Source organism: Marmota monax, unplaced genomic scaffold, assembly GCF_021218885.2.
Source record: "Marmota monax isolate L192 unplaced genomic scaffold, Marmota_monax_Labrador192_F-V1.1 WCK01_AAM20220418_F8-fsc00145, whole genome shotgun sequence".
NCBI classification, from domain to species: Eukaryota; Metazoa; Chordata; class Mammalia; order Rodentia; family Sciuridae; genus Marmota; species Marmota monax.
The window spans coordinates 669,013-696,368 of NW_026695201.1; the positions used below are offsets into that span (position 1 = coordinate 669,013).

The following is a 27,356-nucleotide window of genomic DNA, read 5'->3' on the forward strand; positions in this document are numbered from 1 at the left end:
CTTCAGAGTCAGAGGATGCACAAGTACCAGGGGAGCTCAGCTGGGCCCTTGGCCTGGGCTAGGGGTTTCAGGAAGACTTGGGGTTCTAAGCCTGAACTGCACGTTGAAGGATGATGAGGGGGACTTCAAGGGACGGGGGAAGGGGTGCCTCCTGAGGCAGGGCCCTGAGGTCAGACGCAGCTGGGCGTGGGTAGGAGTCTCTGATAGCCTGGGATTTCTGGAAGGTGAAGCATGCTTCCGAGACAACAGAAGAGGATGCTAAAGAGGTAAACAGCAGCCAGATTGATCAGGACCTAACCTAATTTGTACTTCATCTGAAGTCAATGGGGAGCCATTGAGGGGGTTTACGCAGGGTGGTGATATCATTAGATTTGTGCTTTAGGAAGATCGTTCTGGCAACTGTGTGAAGAATGGATTTAAGAGGAGCAAGCTGGAGGCAGGGGAACCAATTAGGAGGTTATTGCAAGAGTCCCAGGGAGCCATGAAGAGGACTTCAACCAAGGCACTGGGGGTGGAGAGGAAGGGATAACTCAGGACCTATTTAGGAGGGATAGTCGGTGGTACCTACGATGACTTGAGAGAGAGGAAAGAGTCGGGGGTGAGTCCCAGGTTTCATGAGGGTAAAGAGGTGGCAGGATGCTGGGTAGGAAGTCTAAGGCTATCAGAGCAGCCACAGCCTTGCAGTGAACTAAGGAGGGTCACAGGAATAGTCCACAACTTTTAGACTGGTTTCAACTGAAGATAAGAAATTCCTGGGAATCCCTGCACAGGGACCAAGGCTTTGGCAGTTCTTTGGGTTAAAAAAACAAAAATCAGTGTCTGGAGGTGGGGGCTGAAGGAGAGAGGGATGTGAATGTGAGTGTGTTTGCATGCCCACGTGTCAGGTGTGGTTGGAGGGTCGGGGTTCCTGGGTTCCAGGGACTCCTACTGTACATTTGAGGTCCCCCGAAGCAGTCCTGCCCTGCACCGGCAGTCTCCTAGTCAAACAGCGGATCAATCCAATCCCCTCCATGCCAGGGTTCTGCAAGGGGTCGGGGAAATCAGAGAGAGGGCTTGCAGGCTAACAGGAATACAGGAGAATATTGCCCATTAAAGCAAGAAGTCACTTGTTTGAGAGGCCACTGAGCTGACTGTAGTTCAGTGTGTTAGGGGACCTTGATGGTGACAGGGAGCTTGAGGTCAGAGGGGAGATGGACGTGGCGCCTGATTAGAAGTCCAGAGAGACTGACTTATGCTTCTAGCTTGGCTGCTGACCAGCTCGGTGATTTTAGAGGCTCCTCTCTGGGCCTCTGTGTTTCATCTGTGCAGCTAACGGATTGGGTTAGATCGTGGAAATGTGTAGGTTGTTCCAACTCTTAACTTTCATGATTCTGAAGAGAGCAGTCGGATACCCGCTCTAAGAGCGGGGTGGTCTAGTTGATCCCTCCCTGGACTCACGTTCTGTGCTTTCCCAAAGTCATTCCTTTTCTGGATTCTTGATGATTTGAAATCCAGGAGTCCTCCTTCATGTCTACTCACTCTTTCTCCTGAAGCACAGGGTGACACGAGGACCCTTACTCCTAACTTCTGCTTCCTGCCCTTATCATCTACGATGACAGCCGATAAACAGGCATCACCAATGGTTCATGGTCATACAACAAATATCGATAGATGACAGAGTTGCCATTAATGAAACGGTGGCCAATACTTCAGAGCGCTCACTATGTGGAATCTTGTTAAGTCCTCACTACGGTCACCACTGCCAACAACCAGCACACGGCCACACCCCCACCAGTGCTAGGCAGACTTTGGATTTTCCCTCCTGTGGGTGAGTGATACCCACTGTGTTCTCTCCTGCCTCCCTCTCCCTTCTCCTAACTCACTCATCTTTCTGGCTTACTCTGTTTTCCTGGGAAGGGGGAAAGAGTAAAATTTTAAGAATCTTCCCTTCAGTGGTGCCCCATCATCTACAGGATAAAGTGCAGACTCCTGAGAATGACCTTGGATGCTGCCAGGCCAGGGGTCCTTGACCTCTGCCTGCCTCCCACCACGTCAGAATTCCCGCAAATGCTCTCACTTGCTATCTGGTTATCCAGACTGAAAGTGACCCCGCTTTCCCTCAGGTTCCGCAATCCTGTTGATTCTACCTCCTTTGCATATTTCATATCCATTTCATTTCCCTTCATTCACTTACTTTGACATCCTTATAATTTCTCTCCAGGAACACTGCAGCCTCTCCCTGCTGTGCCCACCCTCTCCCAGCATGTCTCTCTCTCTCTCTCTCTCTCTTAATATTTTTAGTTGTAGAGAGACATACTACCTTTTTAAATATTTATTTTTTAGTTATAGGTGGACACAATATTTTATTTTATGTGCTGAGGATTGGACCCAGTGCCTCACTCATGCAAGGCGAGCGCTCTACCTCTGAGCCACAACCCGGGCTCCATAATACCTTTATTTTGTTTATTTTTAGGTGGTGTTGGGGATTGAACCCAGTGCCTCACGTGTGCTAGGCAAGTGACCTACCACTGAGCTACAACCCCGGTACCAGCATGTTCTCTTTAATTGCTTCTCTAAATGCTGAGACAAAATCTGGACCCCTGATCCAGTGTAGGAAACTCCTTAGGATCTGGCCCCAGCAACCTGCTTTGCCTGTCTTTCCACCCTCTCCCTCTCTCTTGAATTCTAGCTGGTCAGAACAGCTGGTGGATGCCACAGTCCACCGAACATCCCTGCCCCGTCTTTGCTCACATTGAGCTTCTGCTTGGAGGAGCCCCCTGCCCCCAACACTCCCCTAGCTGCTCGGGGAATCCTTCCCCCATTTCAAATCTCTAAGTGATGTCCCCGCTGCACACCTTCCTGTCCACCAAACTTGCATTCGTTTTTTGCTGCACCTATGACCCAATGCTATATTTAAGTGTGGAAGTCTGTACTACTCACCTATAAATTCCCTCAGAGCAGGAGACATGTGGGAGTCCACTTTCTGTCTCTGTCCCCAGGCACAGAGCCTGACACATAGTAAGGTAAATGTGCATTAAATATTGAGTCGGTGGCCGGGAAAAGTGGCACATGCCTGTAATCCCAGCTAAAGCAAGAGGATCACAGTTTCAAGACCAGCCTGTGCAACTTAACAAAACCCTGTCTCAAAATAAAATTAAAAGGGCTGGGGATGTAGCTCAGAGGTAGAGAATGCTCCTGGGTCTGATCCCCCATATTACCAAAAACAAGTGTGTATGTGTGTGTGTGTGTGTGTGCATGCACACATGTATACATATATTTGTAATATAAATATATATGATGAATAAATGATTGACATTCTGTCCTATAGACCTGATCCCAATCCACCTGTCTTTTCTTATCTTTTGTAAACAATGAAAATGCAGCTCTTTATAATTGCCATGTACAAGTAGCTTGCAAGTGTATCTAAGGGGATTATCGCCTTTAATCCTCACAACCCTGCCTTTCCACAAATACCCAGCGCTCGCTCCAGCCATGCCACACTATTTTCCAGATGTACCACACACTTCCCTGCCTTTGCCCTCCCTGTTCCTTGTGCCCAGAGGGGACACAGCTGCTTCACTCCCTTGCAAAATGCTCAGATTGACTTTCTTCTTTTTCTGTCATTGAAATTAATAATTTCTTTCCTACCCACCAAAGCTGATGATTGACCTGAGCATTCTTCTTCTTCTTCCTCTTCTTTTTCCCAGTACTGGGGATTTCACCCAGGGGCTCTCTATCACTGAGCTATAGCCCCAGGTCTTTTATTTTTTGAGACAGGGCTTTGCTGACTTGCCCAGGCTAGCCTCAAACTTGCAGTCCTCTTCCCTCAGCCTCCTGAGTCTCTGGGATGACAGGTGTGCACCACTGTGACTGGCAAGGCTGGGCATTCCGTTTCATGAAAGATATGTGTTATGAATACCTCCGGGGCAAGGCTTATCTTATTAATACCCTTACTTTATGGTGTTCATCATGAACTCTGGCACATAGTAGGTCCCCAATGCTCGTTCTGCTGATAGAACAGAACTGAACTAAATCAATCATGTAAGTTCTGCCAGTTTTCTTCTGGAATCACAGGCCAAAGGATATCAAGGAAATGATGGGGTTGATTTGGAATGAGGGTGACGCTGCGACCAGAAGGGAGATTGCTTGAACTTGGTGGAGGCGTACAGAAGTGATAAGCAAGACGTGGGCCACCATGTTGCCTGTGGACATTCGTGGAAACATCAGTGTTACTATTATTTAATTTTTGATTGTCTTAGCATCCTGAGCTCTGAGTGGTGTGCTGATGGTTAACCTCATCCTGTCCTGGGGACTCATCATGGCAGTTTCTCAAAGTCGATCCCAGAGTCCCCTCCCTGGCCTCAAAGAACTCGTCCCCTCTTGGGAGTTGGAAGACGTCTTCCAGATCTTCTATCCAGCCCATTCACTTTACAGACGAGGACACATGGCCTAGGGAGGGGTGCTGGCTCACCCACTGTTTCCCTAGTCGGTAACTGACAGAGCTGGAGGCTGGCCCAGGTCCTCTGATACCAGTGGTCATGTTTATGTGGTTGTGATTGGTGGTGCTGGGGATGGAACCCAGGGCCTCCCACATGCTAGGAAGTGCCCAACCACTGAGCTCTATCCCCGGGACCCAGAGGACATGTTCTTTGCTACTCTCCCACCAAGTTGCCATTAGAATTCATCATATCTGTCTTCATCAATTCCGTTCAATTCCACAAATATTTATTTTATCAAGTATCTACTCCTGCAGAGAGACCTGTGCTGGGGGATATTGAAATAATAGAGCCATGGGGAAATGGCAGTTGCGGCTCTTGACATGTTCACTGCCTAACTGTGTCTGGAGGTGGGGATGCTTCCTGTGCACCCAGGGACCTTCCTGTCGTAGAGCATGTCCGAAGGCGTCTTCCAGTTCGTCTCCGAGGGCATTCTTGCTACCCCCTTTCTTCAGCCACCCGTGATCAGTGTTTCGTCCCTGGTGAAACAGGGGAACTTGGTTGGTTGAAGGTGTGAGTGCTTGCAACCCGCCCACCTGCCTTCCCCTCCGAATGGATGGGAGTGAAGAAACCCAGGGTTGCCGACCTTCTGTTGGCAAGAAAAGACACCAAGCCGAGGACGAGGACTGGGAGGGGCCTCTCCTGAGCTCCTGAGCCTGACATTTGCTGTCACCACCAACAGCTGTTTGCAGCTCAGCGGCTCCACTTCCCTCGGTTCCCTCAGGCCCCTTTCCACTTCCTTCTGGAAGAAACACATCTTAAATCTTTTATTTTTGCAGCCCTAACAGAGCTGGGGATCCAGGAGAGATAAGAGAGATAAGGTCGAGGGGAACCTGAATCTGGGGTATCTTTGATGCGAAGCTGAGGGGTACTCTTTTGTGGGTTGCCTCAGTCCCTCCAAACTCACAGGCAAGAACACCAGCCCCCTCCCTGTGCCCTGGCCATCCTAGTGCCGTCTCGGGAATACCAACACGCTGCTAATTCGTGTGCCTTGCAAATACTTTATTGGCATCTCGTGGTGTTGAAAGTCATGTAATTATGAGCAGAATTTATATGTCGCCAGGGCTGCCTGGGCGCCCTCCCCGAGTCTCCTTCCAGGCACTGCAAATATTGAAGGCTGGCTTAGAAAAGAATCAAAACCTCCTCGCCTCTCTATCTGTGCACCCCGTAGATAAGGTTTTAATTGAAAATTGGTTCGTCTGTTCCCCATGCCTAATTATAAGCTGCCTGCACTGCCTACGGGGCACACGGACAGAAGCCCAGCGCCCTCAAGGAAGATGTAGGGTTGGGGTCCCGGATGGGGATGGCAGTGACTTTGGCAGCTCTCTCTCTTCCGTATCCACCACCTGAGGCCTGGCTCTCCCTTGCCTCCCTCCTCCCTCCCTCTCCATGGCTGGTGCTTCTCCAGTGAGAACAGGACGTAGCTCACTGACAGCTTCCTCCCTCCCTCCCTCCCTCCCTCCCTCCCTCCAGCCTGCCCGCCAGGCAGGGAATGCACTCCCCCTCCCCATCCGGCCCAGGCTTTTCCTTCCAACCCCAATGGGCACAACCAGTTCCCCTCTGTCAGCACTCTTCCCCGGGCCACTGTCCCACAGCACCTCTGGTCCTGCCCGGGAGTCACTCACCGCTACCTAGACACCTCTTCCTCATGCAGCGCTGTACCCGCTCCTTCAAAAAGTCCCTATGGAGCAATGACAGATCTTCTGGCCTCCTGTCTCCCTCCAGAGGACTTGCCTCTCCCCTCTCGGGCTGGAGCACCTCGGCCCTCTGCAACTCCTCCTCCTCACAGGCAGAAGCAGGTTCTGCACCTGGGGAAGTGCTTGGCAGCATCTGGGGAGGGGTCATGGGCTCTTTCCGCCTCCTGCCAGGCACCCCTGAAGGCTGATGACCATGAGGGAGAGGGGCAGGGGTCAGGCGGGCTGCCTTGCCTGGGCAGAGCCCTTGTGCAGAAGAGGAACCCCCAGGATCTGCCCAGGTGGGTGTCCACGGTCTGCACCCTCAACTGCCCTCTCTTCTTGGCCCCGGTCACATGTCATTGCTGTCACATTTGGCTCCAACAATAATTCCCCTGCTGGAGAGCTGGAGGAAGAATTCATTTTCCAGCTCCAGCAGGGCCACTGTGAAATATGATTTCTAAAGTGTTAATAATGCATCACGTTTAGATAGCACTTTACATCTTCCAGAGCAGCTGGCTGGGCGGGGGGCTGACGGCTTGGGGTTGGGGGCTGACGCCTGAGTCTCATCTCCGGACTTCTCTTCTGGAACACGTGCTTACTCCTTGGTGCCTTAGTCTCTGTTCCTGGAAGAGGGAAAGCCATCATTCAGTCTTCGCTTTCTGCCTGAGAATGGAGGTGCCTCCCCTTCTACCAAACCTGTGTTTCTTATCCACAGCGAGAGCCACTGTTTCCCGAAAGCCTTCCTGGAGTGATCTGAGGAGAAGAGGAGATGCGTGATGGCTAAGATGGTTACCCCAGGTCTCCCCATCGTTCCCACCCCAAACCCGCTGCCCTTGACATTCCAGCATATCCAGATACCCCCTCTCTTTGGAGCAGTTGTCCCCCTGAAAAGTAAAGAGCAGATTCTGTTTTCGTAGGTTAAAATCACATTAGTTTTCAGGTGACCTGGATTTCTAGATTCTAGGAGTCCTGCTTCTGCCACCAACTCTCTGCAGTGTCGTTGGACCTCAGTGTCCTCATCTGAAAAACGAGGCCATTGGAGAGGTGGTCACCAGGGGCTTTCTCTAACCTTCTTTGATGACATTGCTACTTCAGACAATTCCTGAGTGAATTATTAGGGAAGAGAAGAAGCTCTTTGATAAGCATATAATTGCCTTCCCGTTGATTGATCTCACAGGGCAAGTTGGGGGGATGCGTTTTTCTCGAGAGGTGTCTTGACTGTACTCTGTCAGGACCCCAGAGGTGGCTGGTGTGTCTTCAGCTCTGTCTGTGACCTGTGGATCTGGCCCAGAGTGGATGCTCCCAGAGGGCCAGGCCTGGGGGCTCTGTAATTCTGTTTGCACTCTGTCCTGCCCCTCGGGCTAGATACTAACGGGAAGCTTTTTGGTACTCTGGATGCGGCGGACTCTTCCTCCTTGCTCTCATCCCCTCTGACTTCTCTCGCTTCCTAGGAAGACAATTGCTCGCCAAGTTTTCCCAACGGGCTGTGCTGCCGCTGCTGTGGAGCTGACACTAGAGCTGACGAGTTATTAAAAATCCTTCATTATTATTCTGTACTGACTCCCTCCCCCCTCCTTCCCTGCCCTGCCCCAGGCTTCCGAGGCCCATGGCTGTCAATGAGAAATGCCTGGAGGCCCCTAGCCAAGAGCAGAGGCAAGCTTTCCCACCCCCTCCCTCAAAGGGGCCCCCACAGATATTGGCAACTGGCCAGAGGCGACGGGTCCCACTCAGGGCCAGTGATCGAGACACCGGGGTACCTGATCCTACTCTCTGCAGGACTGGGGTCAGAGGCAGTGCGGGTGCTCTGGGGCTCCAAGGTCTTTATAACAAGAAACAGTTGGAAGCCAGGAGGGATTTTTTCAGTCTCCAGGGATGTTGGTTAGGGAGACATCTCCTAGGTAGGCACGTCCCAGACGACATCTGGGACCCGCTGCTTCATCCCCTGGGGAAAGTGTGACAGGCTAACTCCATCATCCCGCTCCCTGAGCTGGGGGTCCAACCTCAGCTCATCTATCACACGTCCTCATAATCAGATCTGGCTGCAGCAAGAACAGAACATAACACTCGTCGGATCCTCTCCCAGGCGCAGCAGTGACAGGTCCTAAGAGATGTGGAGAACCGTGCTCCTCGGAGATGTGAGAGGGTCTCCAGAGTCGTGGGGCAATCAGAAAGAGGCTCCAGAGCAGTCAGCACCCTGCACAGCACCCTCCCCCTCCGCCCGGCTCCACAGCCTTCCTGGGCACTCTGGAAAACACCCCCTTCACCAAGGATCTGGGCAAGGGGTCAGGCTTTGGGTGGTAGATGTCAGGCTTTGGAGTCTGTTCACTTCTTTAGCAGATGTCTGCTCCAATTTGCCTCCTCAGGTTTAATTCATTCTTATTACTGTCTCGAGTATCAGGTTCCTTTGACCTGGGGTTCATAACCTTGGACCAGCCCCCAAGCCCATGTTCAGCCCCAGTTTCTAGGACCCAGCCACTGGGAATGGGACAAAGGGGCAGAAAGCTTGGGTGGCTGGGTGAGAGGCAGGTAGGAGCATCCATGATTAGTCTTGAGAGTTCTGCGGCCTGGGTTGAGTGGACACCTTTTGTTTATCTCTGCCCTAAGGGAATTCTAAGGTCTGCATCTATCCAAAGGTGTAGGGACAGAGGAAAACTGGGGTTAGAGTTAGATGTAATAAGATTGGAGTTAGGCCCAGTGGCCTTTGGGGTTAAGGTGGGGAATAGTCAGGGATTTGGGATTGGCTAATGTTAAGCATGAGGATGAGAGAGGCAGGTGCGGTTGGATTGGAAGCAGGGATTCCTGGTAAGGACCAAGGTTAACGGTTTAGGTCACCATTTATTCCGTATGCATCTGTGGATCACTTATACTGGACCAGGTTCCGAGGGGACTTTGCACGCTTTACCTTCAAGAGGCTCGCGTTCTACTTGACCTTTGGGGCTAGAGTGATCATTAGGGTTACTCTGGCCTTGGACGTGGTGCTGGGGTTGAGTTGGGGGGGCAGGTTGCTGTTTGCAGTTGGGATTGGAGTAGGGAGGCCGGTTAGCTGTGTGAAGCCATACAGGCTGGTGTGAGGTTTCTGGGTAGGAAGTTCTTTCCTCTGCTCCTCAATTCTCTCCTCCCAAGGCTTACCCAAGCTTGTCCGTGCTGTCTAAGGCTTCCTGGACTTACTGGAATCCGTTTAATGACAGCGACCATCTGCCACCCCTCCTGGTGATCAGCCCCTTCCTCTTCCTCACCGGCTCCTCCTCTGCTTTTCCCAGCGGGGAGTCTGCATCCTGTACTCCTGGAGGAGGGGGGTGCTGAGACGTCCTCTGTCCTCTCCCACGGCTCAGATGGGGGCGGGCGGCTCCTACCTCGCCCCGCCCTCTGCATCCTCTGTGGTCACTAGGACGCACCATTTGTGCCCTTCCAGCTCGCCTTCCCCTCGGCAGCTCTGGTTCTCCCACGTCTGTCTTTCAGGCATGGGGGACCTTCTGGCTCGGTGACCTGTGAGTCTTCACCATTCTCGGGGAGCTGGCCTTTCCTAGGTTCCCCTTTGGCCTTTCACGCAATGCCTCCTTGCCGCTCCCCCTCATTTCCCCTCTCACTCATTTCCCGGGTCCGGGCAGAAGCCCCCTGCTCTCTGGTTTGGGTGGGCTCTTCCTCCTCTGTTCTCTCCCTTCAGAGGACACCCCCACCCCAGTCGGGCCTCCTCTGCTGCCTGTGGGTCAGAGGAGATTTCTCATGCTCTCCCGCTCCTCAGTTAGATGGGACAGGGCCCTGGGAGATCCTTGCCCACCCCGTCAGGAGCAAGGGATTCTGCTGGGAACAGCCACTTGCACAGGCTGGGGACATGGAGGAATGCCTGAGTGGGGGCATGAGGCCCTGTCATTTCATTCAGGTAAAATAGCATGAGTCCCAGGTTGTCCCCAAGCCCAGAGTGTCAGGGGTGACAGGATGAAACACCAGGATCAGGAGTGGCATGGGGAGGAAATTTCAAAACTCCCCCATCCCCACCTTCCCTTTCTGAGAATTCTGTGCATGAACCCACTGAGGACCTGATTTCGGCAGGGTTCTCCAGGCCCTGCCCGCTCCTCAGCCTTTCCCACGAGAACCCGCTTCCCGTCCATCCACGAAAGATCGTGAGCTTGATTGACTCTGATGCCAGGAAAGGCCGGGGCTGCTCGTTGGAATGCACGGCACCCTGTCCCCCTCTCCGGGAGATAATCGAGGGGGAATATTGGCTCATCCAGGAAACAAGGTGCTAAATTTGTTGTGAGATTGGTGTCACAAGCAATCAAAGGGAGCCTCTCTGCATGGAGGGCTGGGCAGTGAAATGAGAAATCATTAGGTTATTGCAGAGACCAGGGGCAGCAGAGGTGGGGGAAGAGGACACCTCCTCCCCAATGCCCCGGAAGAGCCGTGTTGGCAGGAGCCACACGGGGAGATCAGAAATGGAAGGAAGGAATCAGGGAGGCAGAGAATGAGTAAGAAGGAAGGGCAGGCGGCTTCCTCAAGGTTTCCCCTGTCCCTGGGTGTCTGCATCCTCACGGCCACCGCCCCATCAAGCACCCCTCTGCAGCTTTGTGTGAAGCTTCTGGCTCTTCCTCTGATGTCTGGGCTGTACTGAGACGGAGATGTACTGACCCAGGACAAAGAGGCAGGTGAGCAAGGCTGGGTGTCCCCAGATCAGTGAAGTATTGGGGTGAGTAGAAGAGTTGGGAAAGACATGCACGAGACGCTGACCAAGGCCCAGGCTGGAGTGCCTGGTTTGGATGGGAAAGGAAATCCAGACCCTCTTGGCTGCGGCCTGAACAAAGGTGATTTGAAGACTCCAGACGGGTGAGGGTCTGGAGGGAGACGCTGAGTGGCCAGCATAGGTACAAGAAGATCACTCTCACTTTTGCCAGCCTCTTGCCTCCTTACAGAAATAAGGTCACCAAATTGCCCTGGCTTTCATGTGCTCCGGGGTCTCAGAAACAGCCATCAAATCAGTATGCGTGATCTTGACCAAAAAGTCTCCATGGATTCTTGTCATGGCCTTGCAATTGGTCACTGCCATCATGTCCCCCACCATGTCCCCCACCAATGTCCTAAGAACTTCTGAGGAAGCTTACGATGAATGGTTTGGGTCTTCTTGGTCCTCCTCTGCTCTGGGGGCAATTGTGTTCCAACTGGCAAGGAAACCAGGAGCAGCAAACCAGGAAGGATCAGGAGAAGATTCCAAAAAGCCCAGAGTTCCCCATGTGGCTCCTCGTCCCGGAGCCATCAACCCTGAAGCCCTACCTCTGGGCCCTCCCTTCCCCGGGAAGGCCGCTGCTTCTGGAATGCCACCATATTGAGCCCCTGCTCTTACAGCCATTAATGATGGAGCCTCCACTTCCAGACTCCCTGAGCTCCCTGCTGCAAATTAACATTCCGTGCCCCTTGCACGGGTAGAATGAACCAAGTTAGATGGATCGATTCCGCAGCGGGTTGGAGCTGCTTTCACTTGATGCAGGATTGATCCCGGTGACCCCAACTTGGGGCTTCTAGAAGCGCCTTTGCGGGAAATCTTTTTAATGGAGATTAATTGGAAAAGCCTAGCCTGTCCTGGATATAGGCAGAAAGTGTCCTGTTTTCCCTTTTTGATGACTACATAGCGATATTTGTGCATAGGTGTGTCGTAACACTCGCATGCTTACCTAGGCAGGTGAAGGCCGACCGGTACACATGTACCCCCCGACCCTGCCACGCACACACCCACCCACCACCACCACCAGCCTTATTCCTTCTGATTCTTCTCAAACCTTTCCCGGACCTTACCAGGTTGACACATGGCTTTTGCAAATGGCATCAGTCTCCACTTTTCTCTTTCTGAATCTGGACTTCTCTGTCTATGACCACTGTCCCTCAATAGCTCAGAAATATCTGGACAGCAGAGACTGAGGAATGCCCAGAAAGAGAAAGGGTTGACTGTTTAAAGATGTCTGATCTTGTTTCCAATTTCTTGATGTGCCCGAATCCCAGCCACTTCCAACTGCTCACTGGACTTTCATGTCCCCATGTCTTGGCTCATGCTGTTCCCTTTGTCTGAAATACCCTTCCCCCCCCCCCCCCCCCCCCCCGCTCTCTGGCTGTTGAAATCCTTCTTGTCTTCAAGGCTCGATGCAGTTCTTATCAGTAAGTGTATATTGGTTGGACATTAATACACATAAATACGTAGACCAAGAAAAGCCACCAAGCGTATGGCTATAAAAAGAACAGACAAAGGCCATCCAGGTCTGGGTCCTAACCGCAGGGACGACCGGTTTGGAAGACAGACATGTGACAAAGTGGAGTTTATTTGACCATTCAACAAACTCCATTAAGATGTCCATTCAACAAGCCTACATTCAAGTTGAAGACCCTCGTATCCACACTTCCAAGGTATTTGGGGCCAGGTGTGGTGGCACATATCTGTAATCCCATGGCTCAGAAGGCTGAGGCAGGAGGTTCATGAGTTTGAGACCAGCCTGGGCAATTTAGCAAGATCCTGTGTTTTTTTTTTTTTTGTTTGTTTGTTTTTTAAAGGCTTGTAGGGGAAGCTAGGGATGTAGCTCAGTGGTAGAATGATTTCAAAAGAGCATTGAGGGGGTCGAGGTTGGTGCTGCCATCAAGCCCACCCTAATTTCATCAACATTGGTCACTACTGCATAGTATGACCCTGTAGAGCTTTTTCATCACTTAACTGGTTATTAACTCATGTTCCCTGGTAGGATGTAAGAGCAGGGACAACTCCTGTTAGTCCTGCATGCTGCATGCCCATCCCAGAGAGCACAGTGTCTGGCCTACCAAGACAACACCAGACCGAGCTACCTCTAGGATCCCAAAGGCTGTGTTTCCTCAGTTCCACACTGCTGCCACGTCCCGTGTCTTCAGAGAACACTTGTCCCTTCTCATCGGGATGACTCCTACTCATCCCTCAGAGCCCAACACAGATACCACTTCCTCTAGGATTCTTTTCTTGACCTTGGGCACTTTTCTCCATCACGGTGCACATCACACTGTGTTGCTTGAATATTTGGGGACGCCTAATGGATGGTGGGAGGACTGCTTGCTCTGTTTGTCTTCACAGTCCACAGTCTGGGACAATGCCTTATAGGTAGTAAGCACTCCAAATTTGTTACATGAATTAATGTACATTAAATTGAGTTGACTTTCTCTGTTTTATCCATAAATCAGTGCAGATAACAGAATAATAAGCATTTATTGAGCACTCGTGGTATGCAAAGCTCTATTGTGCCAGTCATTTTACAACTTGCCCAACTAAGATTACATCTATTGCTGCCAGGAGTTTACCATTTAATCATCTCTAAAAGGAACCAGAATAAAATACAATGAGACTACAGGTCTACATCAGTACTATTATGTTTAAGTCTCCTCACTGACTTGTTGAAATTTCTTGGTTAGTTGCCGTGGGACAAAGATTTTACTTACAACTTTACCTTCAGTTTCTAGTTAGATTGTGTTTTGACCAGTTATTTCCCCTTCAAAACGCTTCTGTTCAGAATTCTCTCCTTTAAGCCTCAAGTAAGTCCACCTTGATTAAACGAACTGTCATGAATTGATTATTTGATTGGGCCTATGTCCAAAGTAGGAAGAAAATGTATGGATGTAAATAGAATCATAATGCACCACCATTGAAAGGGATCCTAAATATTATTAAGAGCCCTCTGGAGCGTGACTGCCAGGTGGTCATCCAGCTTTATGTCCGACACCCCATAGTAATGTGGAGCGCACACCTACCCGCTATTAGAAAGTTCTTATGTGAGTAAAACTATCTGCTCCCTGGGATCTACTGTCACTAACATGTGGCCTGCAGTTTGTATGGAAGGTGCAGTCCTGGGGCCTGGGGACACACCTGGGCTTGTAAAGTGTCTGTCAACTTGGACGTTCACAGAGGCACTAGAGGAGAGCCAGGTGCCCTGTGGAGAGCATTCGTCAGAGCCCAGGCCTGTCCCCATCCTGGTTGTTCACCTGGCTCACAGGCTCAGAGGGACCACCTGGAAGTGCCAGAGAAACCTGCAGAGTCACCTGTGATGATGGGTTCTAGATTCTGGAAGGAGAATAATATTTACACCTGGACTTTTTTTTTTTTTTTTTTTTTTTTTTTGATGGAGAAGGTAGGGGTGGAGCTAGGGTAACAAAAGCTCATTGAATTTAGAAGTAGAGAAGTGTCCTTAGGAGCCTGGTATCAGAAGACCTGGATTTCCTCCTGGCTCTTTCAGTCCAGCAAAGAGGATGCTCTCACCTCTGCCCAGCGCATAGAGCCGCAGGAAGGGGGTGTGCCCATCCGCTGAGGGAGGGGGGGTGCCCATCCGCTGAGGGCGTGGCCAGAGGGCGTGGCCAGAGGGCGTGGCCAGAGGGCGTGGCCAGAGGGCGTGGCCAGAGGGCGTGGCCAGAGGGCGTGGCCAGAGGGCGTGGCCAGAGGGCGTGGCCCTGGTGGAGGAGGAATAGGGGCCAGGCCCAGGAAAAAGTCTGTGCCCTGGGAGAGGCAGGAAGGCAGGACGAGAAGGGGTAACTGACCTGGGTCCTCCGAGGGCAGGGGTCTAGCCCTTGGAGGCTGCTTGCTGGAGGGAGAGGCTCAGTGGAACCGGGACCAGCCTTAGCTTGTGGGAGAGGGGACCCTGACCTCGGTTGCCTTCTACATTGATCCCGACAGCCCAGTACTAATCCTCTCATAAACCCTCCGTTTCCCAAGGATTTCGCTCCTTTTCTTTGACCTAAAAGCTCAAGACCTTTAAATGAGGCCAGAGACCCTCCACCCTGTGCGGCAGAGGCCCAGCCTCCGGGCCTCTCACCTTCACCTCCCTGGGCCTCTCCAGTCCCCTGCTCCTCTGCCCTTCGGTCTCCATTCTCACTTCCCTCTCCCAGACGGTCTCCTTGCTCTGTGGTTCTTGATTCTCGGTTCTTACTTTTCACCCACCTTCCTTCCTTTTCCTCCACAGTTCTTCTCTCACGGTCCCTCCTTCGGTCCTTCTCGGACGGCAGGAGCAGTTCCAGGGAGGGTCCTCACCTGCATCTCGCCCCCGTGCAGGAGAGCAGGCTGGGGCTGTGCCCAGTCTCTAGGGAGGGGCCTCAGTCACTGAGAGGCTGCCTCAGAAGCCACTAGGAGTGTGGGGACATGCCCACCCCAGACACCTCCTTCCTCACTGTCCCTCTGCCTCTTCAAAATACAGGGTGTTGGACTGGGGACCCCAGGCCCTCTCCTTCAGGTCTTCCCCGCCCTGCCCCCTCCTTTTGTACTAGGGATTGAACCCCCAGGGACACTCTATCACTGAGCCGTATCCCCAGTCCTTTTCATTTTTTATTTTGAGATAGGGTCTCACTAATTTGCCCAGGCTGGCCTCAAACTTGCAATCCTCCTGCCTCAGCCTCCCGACCTGTCCCTTTCATACCTTAGTGCCCTTAGCTCATCCTTCCCTTTGCTTCCTTACCTGACCTTAAAATGATCGTTTGAGCTCCTTTCCCATTCCTCCTTCCACCAGCTCTTTTTTATCTATTTTGCTCTCTACTCTCTAACATGCCTTCTTTCCATCCTTTCTCTGCTCTTTTGTCTTTTATTGTGTGTGTGTGGTGGTGGTGGTGCTGGCCTCCAGAGCGCACACGAGGCACGTGCGCTGCTGTTGAGCTCCAGCCCTGGCCCTCCTCTGGCTTTGCATCCCTTCCCCTGTCCTGCACCTCTCTGTGCTCTCTGAGACAGAAGGAGGCACCGTGGTGGGCTCCTCATCCGGCTGTTTCCATGGGTGAGACAGATGCAGGGTCTTGATGCAGGGGGCCAGATGCACCCCCTTCCTGCCTGCCTTCCCCCCGTAGTCTGTGCCTCTCCTCATCTCTTGCAGCCTTCTCCATCTCTGTCCTAATTTCCGTTCTCTTTCCTCTTAGTCTCATCTCCAGGATGCGCTGAGTCCTGGGCTGCCCCCTGCCTGCCCCCCACCTCTCTTCCCTGGCCCACTGTGGCCAGATGGAGATTCCGGTTGTCTGCAGAACCGTCCGCCACCCTGCCACCCCCTCCTGCTCAAGCCTGTCATACCTGCTGCAGCCAACCTCTCTTGGGCTCACCCTGCTATTGTCCTTCTCATAAAACATTCTCAAGGTCCCCTGCCAGGGCACATTTGCATAGAGCTGTCAGCTCAGGTCTGGCCCAGGTGCCTGGGGGTTGGAGGCCCAAACGGGGCAGGTGGGAGTGCTTCCAGCCACACCTGCCACTCTTTCCGTTGGAGCTCAGTGTCCTTGTGAGTAGACCTGGGCTGGCAGGTGGCTCCAGCGACCCAGGCTTGCCTGTCCTCTGTCCTCCACTCACCCTGCCCTATCCAGGACCTCTCTGCCACTGCCCTATTGTCACAGACCTTCTTATACCCTTGTCTGAAGGTGACAGAACTTGGGACTGAGTCCTTAGGAGTATTCTCAAGTCTCCCCGCCACCCCAGTATTAGAGATCAAACCCAGGGCCTCATACATGCTAGGCAAGCACTCTCCCAGTGAGCTACGTCCCCACCTTTTTACCTTTTTATTGTCTTAAAGTAAGTTGCTGAGGCTGGCCTCAAACTTGCAGTCCTCCTGCGTCAGCCTCCCTAGTAGCTGGGATTACCTGAGTGAACCACCCATCTTTGGGCGTCTGAGCTGGAAAAGTCCTTGGGAGCCGAGTTATTCAGTGCCTCCCTGTGACAGTTTGAGGAAGCCGAGATCCAGAGAAGAGCTCCCCTCCCCAAAGTCACACAGCTGGTTGGTGACAGAGCCAGGACCAGATATGCCCGCACCTCCTGACTTCTGGCTCAGGACACTCTGCCCCCCCACACACACCAGGACTGTGCCGGTCCACCCCCCTTGCCTCTTTCAGGGCCCGGTTCCTTCCTCTTTGAGTGACTGATCCACTGGCCCAGGCTAGTCAACCCAGTTGCTCTGTCCCTGTGAACCCCAGCCAGCCCCTTGTCTGCTCAAATGCAAAGAAACCAGGCCAGACTGTGGCCACTTGTAAAATCCCATCTGGTCCCTGGAAAGAGTCCCCTTTGGCCGTCCTCCCTGTATCCGCGGCCTTAGAAATGGACATCGGGGTGCTGTGGCCAAGCAGGTTGGGGTGAGGGAGGAATAACTGGGTCCTGTGCCTGTGGCTTGGGCTTACAGAAAGGACGGAAAGGGAGAGGGTGGCAAGGGAGGGACGTTCCAGGGCATCTGAGCTCCCGGCTGTCTGGCGTCTTTTCCTCTTGCACCATAAAATGAAGCCCGAGCGCTCTGGTGGGCAGGGGCTTGGGGTGAGGTTAGTCCTGGAGTATCTGGACTTGCCTGGGGGTGCTGTTTGTCACTGGGGATTCTTCCTCTGATATACATAGTGCCTCACCTCTACTCAGACTGTCATCTGAGCCAGTCAATGGAGTTTCCTGACCCTTGAAGTCTTATCTGTCAAAGGAGTGGCTTGCAGCCCCTAAAGACAGTCACATCAGATTTTTGACATGATAGGACTCTGGGCTGGGCTCTGTAGAAGGCAAGATCATCAAACTCAGACCAGACCCTCCTGCCTGGGCAGCTGGGCGGGCACAGACCTGCCCCGACCCGGGACCTTCAGGTCTAAGGGTCGGCCTCTGTGGCCACAGCCTGCCCAGGGTTTCTGCCTTTCTCTTATTAGTTACTCTGCCCAGCACCAGCCCAACTCGCTCTCCCTCTCCTCTCCTTTCCTCCCTCCTTCTCTATCCAGAAGTGTCAATCTCTCCTCTCTTCCCCCTTTGCTGGCCCAACCCAGAGAAGTGAAATCCTCTTTTCTCCATGAGAATCCAATGTGAGGGGCTCTCTGGCTATTGTATTTTTCATGGAGCCGGAGAGGAATGACTGGGGGAGTGGGGAGTCCGGTGGGGGTAGGGGAGTGCCGAGATGTGAGAGGAGAGAGGGAGGGAGAGTGGAGTGTGGAGAGATTTAGTTCCATCTGAAAGCTGTCGGTGCGAATCAAAGGCTTCCCTTTGAACCAGCAGCAGGATCTGCAGTGGAGAGCTCAGGGACTGCTCCGGCCCAGGGGGTTCATTACTGCTCCTTTGATAAATCCGGGGAGACAGGGCCTGGCCTCCACCATCCTCCTCTCCGGCCGCCCTGCTCCCTGGATTCTCATGTGCCTGGCCCCACTCCCTCTCCAGTCCTGAGCCTGGCAGGCAAGGCTCTGGGAACATGACTGCAGGGGCACCCGTGCCAGGACACAGAGTCGACGGTGCCCATGGGCAGAGGCAGATGTAGACTTGAATGTAAAGGTGCGGGAGGTGCAGCTGTGGGCGTGTGAATGAACGTGTGTGCGTGGGTGTTGTGGTACACATATGCCCACAGGAAGTGCAGGACTAGCCGGCACGGTAGAGCACCTGTAATCCCAGCTGCTGCTCCGGAGGCCCAGGTGGGAGGATTGTAAACTCAAGGCTAGCCTTGGTGACTTAGCAAAACGCTGTCTCAAAATTAAAAATAAAAAGGGCTGGGGATATGGCTTAATAGTACAGCATCTCTGGGTTCAATATCCAGTTTTTTTTTTTAAGTGCATGACTGTGTGAAACTGTAAGCATTTCCATCCCATAACAGGTTTAGAGGCTACTTCCTAGTTCTCAATTAAATATGGGATTTGAGGGCTGGGGATGTAGCTCAGTGGTAGGGCTCTTGCGTAGCATACACGACACACTGGATTTGATTCCCAGCATCACAAAAGCAAACAAAAAAATAAAAATAAAACAACAAATGAAATCTGACCTCTCAGTCCTCCCCAGGCTCAGTGGAAACAGGAGATGTGTTCAGGCACAAAGTGTAGCTTAGCTCTGACCCCAGTGCTGTGGGGGTGGAGGGGGAAGTTGGAGAGGAGAGCTGGAAGGCTAGGGTCCCTTGAAGGTCAGTGTTGAGAGGGGCAGAAGAAAGAAAAGGGGGAAGAGGGGCACAGTGCCACACGCCTGTCGTCCCAGCGGCTTGGGAGGCTGAGACAGGAGGATCGGGAGTTCAAAGCCAGCCTCAGCACCAGCAAGGTGCTTAGCAACTCAGTGAGACCCTGTCTCTAAATAAAATACAAAATAGGGCTGGGGTGTGGCTCAGTGGTCGAGTGCCCCTGAGTTCAATCCCTGGTATGGAAGGAAGGAGGAAGGAAGGAAGGAAGGAAGGAAGGAGGGAAGGGAGGAGGGAAGGAAGGAAAAGGGGGGACATTCCTGAAGCTAAAGGGGCAAGAAGAGAAACCAGAGCGTCCCTGCTCTCGGGGCTCCCAGGGGTGGGGTGGGATGGTGGGGGACAGAAGCACACAGCTGGGTTACTCTTCACCCAAGGCCAGCTGTGTTAAGTGCTAGAAACAGAAGCCCAAACAGTGTCGTGGGAGAATGGAGGAGGAACTTCCAAGTCTGAGGCTAGAGGAGCTTTGTGTTACAGGGTGGGGCACAGAGGGCAGGAGTTCACCTGAAACGTCCTTTCTCCCCCTGCCACGCTCCACGTCCCCATCCCTCCACCTGCCTTCTCTGCTTTGGCCCGGGTCTGTGTCACTTCATGGGCGTCTTTGCACACAGATCTCACGTGGTGCCTTGGGAGAGCACGTGCATTTTCCAGCCTGAGTTCTTTCCAACCCCGGGCTCCATTTCCTTCCTCTGGTCTCCTTTGCTCTCCCCCTGAGTGTCTGTGTTTCTCAGCGTCATTTGTACCTCTGTCGGCCTACCCCTTGGGCCGGGTCCTGCTGGGATGTGTGGACAGCTCCGTTTTTCTCCTCCTGCCTTCGCATTGGCTACTGTGATGGTTCTGAGATGTTCCCTGAAGACAGGAGGGGAGGACACCAGAGCAGGCTGGAATTCACTTAAAAACATGCGCAGAAGCAGGATAGCCCCCAGGTGAGGTCTCGATTTGATGCTGTTTAACAGGAGGATGGTCTGTTTCCCTCTCTGTCTGCAGTCAGACCTTCTGTGCTCCCCCCACCCCACCTCCTGCCCCACTGACACTTCACCCTACAGCCCCCAGTTCCCCTCATTGCTGTTGGGTGCTGGTTTTATTTCCTGGAAGTGGATACAGGCTCAGATTGGGAGTAAAAATTGAATCCGGGTCCAGGAAAGACCCTGCTCTGGAACAGATGGCACAAGGCAAGGTGCTCAGGACGCTGGGAATGTGTCTGGACGTGTGCATATGCCATGCGCTAAGCCATGGGTTCCGGGTCCATGACACCTTCACACTCAAGGACATACAGTAGCGAGTGCCCCCAGAGGCAGCCAGGCCCCTCTACCCTTCCTACCTGTCTGACACCGGCACTCCCGGTTCACTTTCCAGATGTTCCCTTCCGCTCATCCACCCCCAAGACCCACTCCTCGTCCTGCCTGAGCACTGTTCTTCCTCCCACTGCAGAGAGGGGGCTGTCTCCTGCTGTTTGTTTGCCCCCAGCTCTGGGCGCCTCCCCTGGGGGGTAGGGGATGACAGAGACCTGATGTGGAGTGTGTGGGGTAGAGAGAACAGGACACGGTGAAGTCATACTTGGGGCTTTCCCCTGATCATGAGCCAGCGTGGGTACCACCTGGGGCATTTGGACTTCATCTCACTCACTATCTGGAGTACAGGGGCTGTTTGGGGACCTGAAACCCTGCTTGTGACGTGCAGGCTCAGATCTAGGTAACCTTCCCATGGACTTAGATTCTGGAACCACTTCATTTCCAACTTCTCTGGAATCTCTGCTGAGTCCCTTCTTTCCAGACTCCGTTGCCTCATCAGGCCTAACCCAAGGGTGAGTTTTACTTCCAAATCCCCAGAAAGACAGATAATCACCACCTTCTTCATCCTGTACCTGCTCAGGTTTCCTGCGGCCCCTCCAGTTAGTCTAACTGCTCAGGGTCAATAATGACAGTAGGTATCCTTCAGAGGGTACAGGCAGGGGACCGTATGGGGCGTGGCATCTATCCCATGTCTTGGAGTAGGCCTCATCTTTCCCGAACTTACTAAGGAGGAAATGAAGCTTAGTAGGTCAGTCCCTTGGCCAAGGTCACCAGGTTAGGAAGCCCCAGAGGCACAATGTAAACCACATTCTCTTTCCTACACTTGGCTCCTAGGATTTGAGCAGAAAGGGACAGTTGCAGTCTTGCTCAGACCTGTCATCATGCAGGTGAGCAAGTGGAGGCCCGGATGAGGGAGTGTTGTGCCCAAGGACACTGGACTCCTCACTTCTGCAAAACCCATCTCCTGACTCTGAATCCAGGCACTTCCCACCTCTGTCCTGTTGCAGGGTCAACCGCCACCTCACTCCAAGTGGTCAAGGAGCCAGCTGCTCACTGTCCTCTGCAGATTTCAACAAGAGACCAGAGTGACCAGGCACCATGCAAAAAAAACTAGGGATGTCAATTCCATCTCTGAGCCAGGGCTTACTGGCCACTCCACTCTTAAGCCCTTCCCGGAGGCTCCAGGGGCCATGGGAAGGAGAGTTTGCAGTATGTAGCTGCTCTAGAGAAATGCGCAAGGATATGAATAAATTTGAATAATAATGAGGGCAAATGCCTGAATTAATAATGCTGGCTGCTCACCTGACCCACCCTTCCCCCAGGAACTCAGCACCTGCCACCCTCATCCCTCAAAATGTGAAGGAACCTTTCCTTCTTAAGGAGAAGTCAGGACGCAGAGGTGAGGAGCAGCTCACACGTGTGGGAGAAGGACCCTGTTTCTCATTTCCTGGTCCCCGGCCGACCCAAAGGGCCGAACTGGTGCACTTAACCAAGAATGAAAAGGCTGCGTGAGATTATATTGTCCTATGGCCACCAACCTGCTTCTCAGCCACTAATGTGGATGGATGTCCAATGTCCAGGGACTCAGAGGGAGGACATGTTATGCCAGATTCATGGGACCCCAGTGGACCTCCAGGAGCCGAATCCGATGCAATCACACAAGGGTCTTTATTGCAAGCTCGAGCCTGGACTCACAGCCATTCCAGACACAGCGGTCCCAGGGAGTGAGTCCTGGTCCTTTGTTCAGTGAGATTTTATAGGTTTTGGGGGATACTCTATGCGTCACTACGTCACACAGCAAATCGTTCCATACCGCGGGAAAGTCAAACAACAACTCTTAACATTGATTAGCACATTCAATGTCGGGAACAAGTTGGGTAGGGGTGATTGATTAGTACAAGAGGGGGATTCCTTTGAACTGATTGGTTTAGGCCACGAGGGGGGATACGTGCTGAACTACATGGTTTCCCAACATGTTATCAACCACCATAAACTACTGGGAGGGTCATCTGGCATCCCAGGTATTTCCCTGTCTCATGCTGATTGGTGGCTGCTAGGGGATTGCTATGGGTCCCCACCTAGCCTGACTGAGTCAGGGACACCTGGCTCAGCAGATCTCTCCTGTTATTTGTAGATAAACAACTCAGCAGGGCGGGAATGTGCCTAGGAGTGCTCTGTGGTCTTTTTTCAAGGACAAGGGTCATGCCCCCTTCCTTGGACAGGCTTTGCTCTGAGGTAGAGTCTGGTTTCTCAAAAATGGAGTCACATCAGTTTCTCAGACAGAGCATGGCCCCTGGCCTTGGGAGAGAGGTTCCCATTCCGGAAGAACAGATGAGACACACACCCCACCCACCTGTTCCCCTGGGTCTCCTGGCACACAAGACCATGGGTGTAAACCCTGATAGCCTGAGACAGGAAGCCCTGGGCCTAGGACTAGCTGGGATGGCCATGGAGCCCAAGGATGAGTTTAGGAGGCTTCCTGGAAGCGGGAAATGTGGAGCGGATTTGGGAAGATGGGAGAAAATGGGTCTGGAGGAGAAAAAAGAAGGTAGAGCGCATGGGCTAGGCCCGGGGTTCAACCCAGCCAAAAAAATGGAGGGGATCAGATGGATTGTGGGACTGGGGTTACAGTTGAGCAGCAGAGCTCCTGCCTAGCACACTCAAGGCCCTAAGTGCATTCCCAGCACTGGAAACAAACAAACGGGAAAACGAGAGGTGTCAGCAGTGGCTGAGAGAGAGGTGCTGAAATGGAGAGAGCGTGAGTTCCATTCCTCTACAAACAGAAGCAATGGTAGGTAGGTCAGAAAAAATTGGGGGACGATGGGTTTGGAAAGGATTGGATTCGGGGATTTGGGACTCTGCAAAGACTTGGGGAGCTAGGAGGGACAGAAGAGGGAGGAGCCCCTGCATTCTGGGGAAAGCTGATCTGGTTACCTTGGTGTGACCGATTGGGAGCATGGCAGAGAAGCCATGGCCGAGAGAGACCTCTCCCTCTGCTGTCCTCTAGTCTCTCCTCCCCTGCCGACTTCTTTCCCCCCAGCCCAGCTCCTCCAGCTCTGCGAGGTGCCCAGTGCTGTGGGGCCGAGCAGCGATGGAGCTAGCGGGTGGGTGGGAGCAGTGGGGGAGAAGAAGCCCGCAATCCAATTCCCTGCTCCATTTAGGCTCCACAATTAAAGGCAATTACTCTGCAGTTCTCTAATCAAATGCTCCCGGCCGAGATGCCAGCCGGGCAGCCATGTGTAGCTCCTGCAGCCCGAGGGAGAGGGCAGCACAGTCACGCGGCCTCTCGGCTCTCGTGGTGCACAAGCTGAGTGTGTGCAGGTGTGTCGGTGTGTCCACCCTCATGCCCCTGTACTGGGCCAAGGGGTAAATACATGGATCAGGGACAGTGTCCACTTTCTTGTGGATCTAGTCCCCACCCAGGGAGCTTCTGTGCACACGCATGGCACGTGGACCCGCCTGCCCTGGGGGATCATGCCTGGCACTGTTGCCCACATGTTGGCTCACGCCACGTGTCCAAGAAGAGTCATGGTGGTGTATTCGTGTGTGCGGATGGGCCTAGTCCCAGGGACCTGGTGGGGGCGCAGGGGTGGACTGCAGCGTCTCCAGGGGCTTTCATTATCAACGCGTCCTGCATGAACTTGGGTGTGTGGGGAGGCAGTGGGTGGGGTCTTAGAGGAACAGCCCAGGACCTGCAGGACAGCAGCTGAGCTGTCACCCCAGCCCTACTGTGTACTCACTGGGTGCCTGTGGTTCAGATCCTCTTTTCTCTGGACCTCAGTGTCTGCCTCTGCAAAATGAGAGGGCTGGGCCAGACCCATCTCTAAGGCCTTTACATAATACTGCACCACTGCTATGATTGCTAAGCACCCCTGAAACCCGCTCCCGAAACTCACTCCTGTGGGCCACTGAGGGAGAGCGGAGTAGAGGGCAAGCTCGTGACGTCTTGGAAGGATCGGGTTGGTGCTGAAATAGGACAAGGGCAAGAAGGTCTCCCTCCCCGCCCCGCCCCCCCACCCCCGGGCCTGAGGCTGTCTCCTGCCTGCCTTTTCTTGGGGTGGGTGGGCATGGGAGCCCGAGAGGGGTGGCATCTTGGTTGGAGACCCCCTGTTTCCTTATACAATGCCCACTTTGGCTTCCCCAGGGACCCAGACCCGCTTCAGCCAGGAGCCAGCTGACCAGACTGTGGTCGCGGGACAGCGGGCGGTGCTCCCCTGCGTGCTCCTCAACTACTCTGGGATTGTGCAATGGACCAAGGACGGGCTGGCCCTGGGTATGGGCCAGGGTCTCAAAGGTGAGTGGTACTGCAGGGCCACCCAGCTTCCTGACAGCCCCATCTGTACCCCGATTCCCACTCCCAGCTTAGACTTGTGGACTCTCCTCTCTCCATCTCCTCCTGAGCTTTGTCCGGCCCACCCTGCATCTGTCTTTCCTCCTCACTGTGGAGGCTGGGGAAAGGCAACCCAAAGCCTGGAGATCAAGGGAAACCAGAGACTCTGGTAAGACAGACAGACAGACAGACACTGTGAGGTGCTGCAGGTCAAGCAGGAGATGCTGGGACAGTACCATCACCTGTCTGCTGGCAAGCTCCAGCACTTCCTGTGTCCCTCAAGTGCATCACACAGGCGGCCTCTGCTCCCCCACCACCACCCCCAAACACACTCACACTCACACACACACACACACTCAGGCCGTGTTTGCCAAAACCTCATTTTGACATCAGCCTGAGCACTTATTCAGTTATTCACTCAACAAGCGTTTATTAAGCACTGGCTATGAAGCGAGTGTTGAGAAAAACATAATGATTCAGTCAGAAGCAAACCCCAAATCCTCCTATGTTCCCAAGCAAGTCAAGGGCCTGTGGAAGGGCCCCCTGACAGAACAGGTGAGGAGCCAGGCTCGCAGGGCTGTCCTCCTGCCCTTGCCACCTGCCAGCTGGGTGTTCTAGGACAGTCACCTCCCTTCACTGAGCCTGGTTTACTGCAGCGTGAAACAGGCCTACCTGTCCCTTTGAAGGTGTGCCTGCCTTCAAAGTGCACCTGTGGGTCTTGCAGGCAGGAAGGGAGAGAAGGGGCCTTGTGCAGACAGAAAAGTGTCGGCTGTGGAGTACTCTCGTGGCCTAGGGAGGGGCTGTGTGTGTTTCTGTTCTTCTTATTTTCGAGGGGGTTGAGACTACTTGCTGTGGATTCCAGGGAGGGGAAATTGGTGTGGAGCAATCTGTAGGAAGGGTTTGGTGCATCTATCGATGATGGAAAGAGAAACCAGGAGAGAGGAAGAGAGAGAGAAATCAATAGATATGGAGTGAGAAGAATCGATAGCTTCTGGACAGAGGGAGATCGTGGGAGGCCAGGGGAATGGGTGGGAGGCTGCAGGAGGGAGGATAAGGGGGAACGAACCGAGAGGACCCCTGAATCCAGCCATCCTCCTTGCGAGGAAGCAGGACTCTGCTTAGGGGCCCCTGCGGGAGCTGGAGGACTCTGCCTGGCCCACACCTCCCCTGGTGAGTGGCAGGGGCAAGACCCGGGCCTGCCTTGGGCTTCCCGCTGCCTTGCCGAGTCCCACAGAGGCGCCCCCAGTGAGCTCGTGTCTGTGGTGCGATGCCCTATATTCCCCTCTCCCCCTCCCTCCTCGCCCTGCTGCCTGCCTCTCCCCCTCTCCCTTTGCTATCATTATGAGAGACATTTGTCTGCAAACCGCTTCCGAGATTTCATCTGCTTCTGCTCTCCCCTGGCTTCTGCTCTCTCCCCCCACCAACCCTTCTGCCCCTCCTACTTTATGGCTCCCAGTCTAGCCATGGGGGGGGTCCTGACATTCTGGAGTCTGGCACTCCATGATGTCACCTGTCAACGGTGGCCCAGGAGAGGGCAGAGCAAGACGTCCTGACCGGAGATGAGATGTGGGGAGAGGATGAGTCCTTGGGGACAGGGGGGTCCTGGCCCCAGGGCTGGGTGTCATCCTTTCTGTTTCTGCAGCTTGGCCACGGTACCGGGTTGTGGGCTCTGCGGACGCCGGTCAGTACAACCTGGAGATCACCGATGCCGAACTCTCTGACGACGCTTCTTACGAGTGCCAGGCCACGGAGGCCGCCCTGCGCTCCCGGAGGGCCAAGCTCACCGTGCTCAGTAATGACCCAGGGCCCCTCGGTGCCCCACACCCTGTCTCTCCCGCTCTCCCATTCCCTCTTTGACTCCCCCCCCCCAGCTTCTCCCTCTATTCCTGGCCTCATCCCTGCCCCGCTGTCTCCCTGGTTCTCTCTCTACAACTCCTTCCTTAAATGGCTTCCCAAATCCAAATGCAATGAAGGCTTCTAATGGCCTCCATTGGGTCAGTTCAGTCAAGGAAGGCTTCCTGGAATTGGAGAATGTTTAGGGGGCTGGTGGCCGGGCAGGTTGTGTGGGCCTCTGCTTTAGCCTCTGCCCAGGCCACTCCAGGGACCCAGTCCCACCTCAAGTGGAGACAGGGCTCTCCTGAAGGGAGAGGAAAAGTGTGGGTTGGTGGTCAGAGAGCTTCCCCCTCTTCCCTTCCACCTGTCTCCGTTGCTTCTGATCCCCAGCAATGGCCCTTCTAGCCATGGCTGCCTCCTCCCTCTCTCCCTCTGTCAGATTCCCCTGTGCCTCCTGCGGACCAGGGAGCTGGGCTGGAAGAATAGGCCTGAGGCTGGGCCCCAGGGGGCGGGGGCGGGTCCTGCTTGCTGCGTCTGGCCTAGGCTGTAGCTTCAGGAGGGCTTGCGTCTTGGAAGCCCTGCTCCCAGTGAGGGCCCACGGGGGAACAGAGCAGATGTCCCTCTGTGGTCACCCCTGGGGCCATGTGCATTATGAAGGGACTCCCCTGCACGGAAGCCCAGGAATGAGGCCAGCCCTGCGGCGCCCTCGCCCCTCTCCCCCGGCCTCCCCTCTTTCTGTCTCCCCAGCTCTGTGGTCTGGAGGTGCCTCGCCTCCCTTCTGCCTGTGACCCTCTGTTCCCGTGTCATTGATTTTTGTCCCTATCTCGTTCCTTCCTCCAGATGGATCTGTGCCCCTC

General features: G+C 53.8%; 1 protein-coding gene across 2 annotated transcripts in view; it reads left to right on the forward strand.

Annotated features, from left to right (window-relative positions):
• Window positions 1-27,356, forward strand: part of Kirrel1 (kirre like nephrin family adhesion molecule 1) — a 101,719-nt gene that overhangs the window by 55,532 nt on the left and 18,831 nt on the right. For both annotated transcript variants that reach the window (XM_046428957.2, XM_046428958.2), the window contains exons 2-3: window positions 24,481-24,630; window positions 26,309-26,458. In XM_046428957.2, coding sequence (XP_046284913.1) covers window positions 24,481-24,630; window positions 26,309-26,458 — 300 coding nt within the window. The remainder of the gene's footprint in view (window positions 1-24,480; window positions 24,631-26,308; window positions 26,459-27,356) is intronic.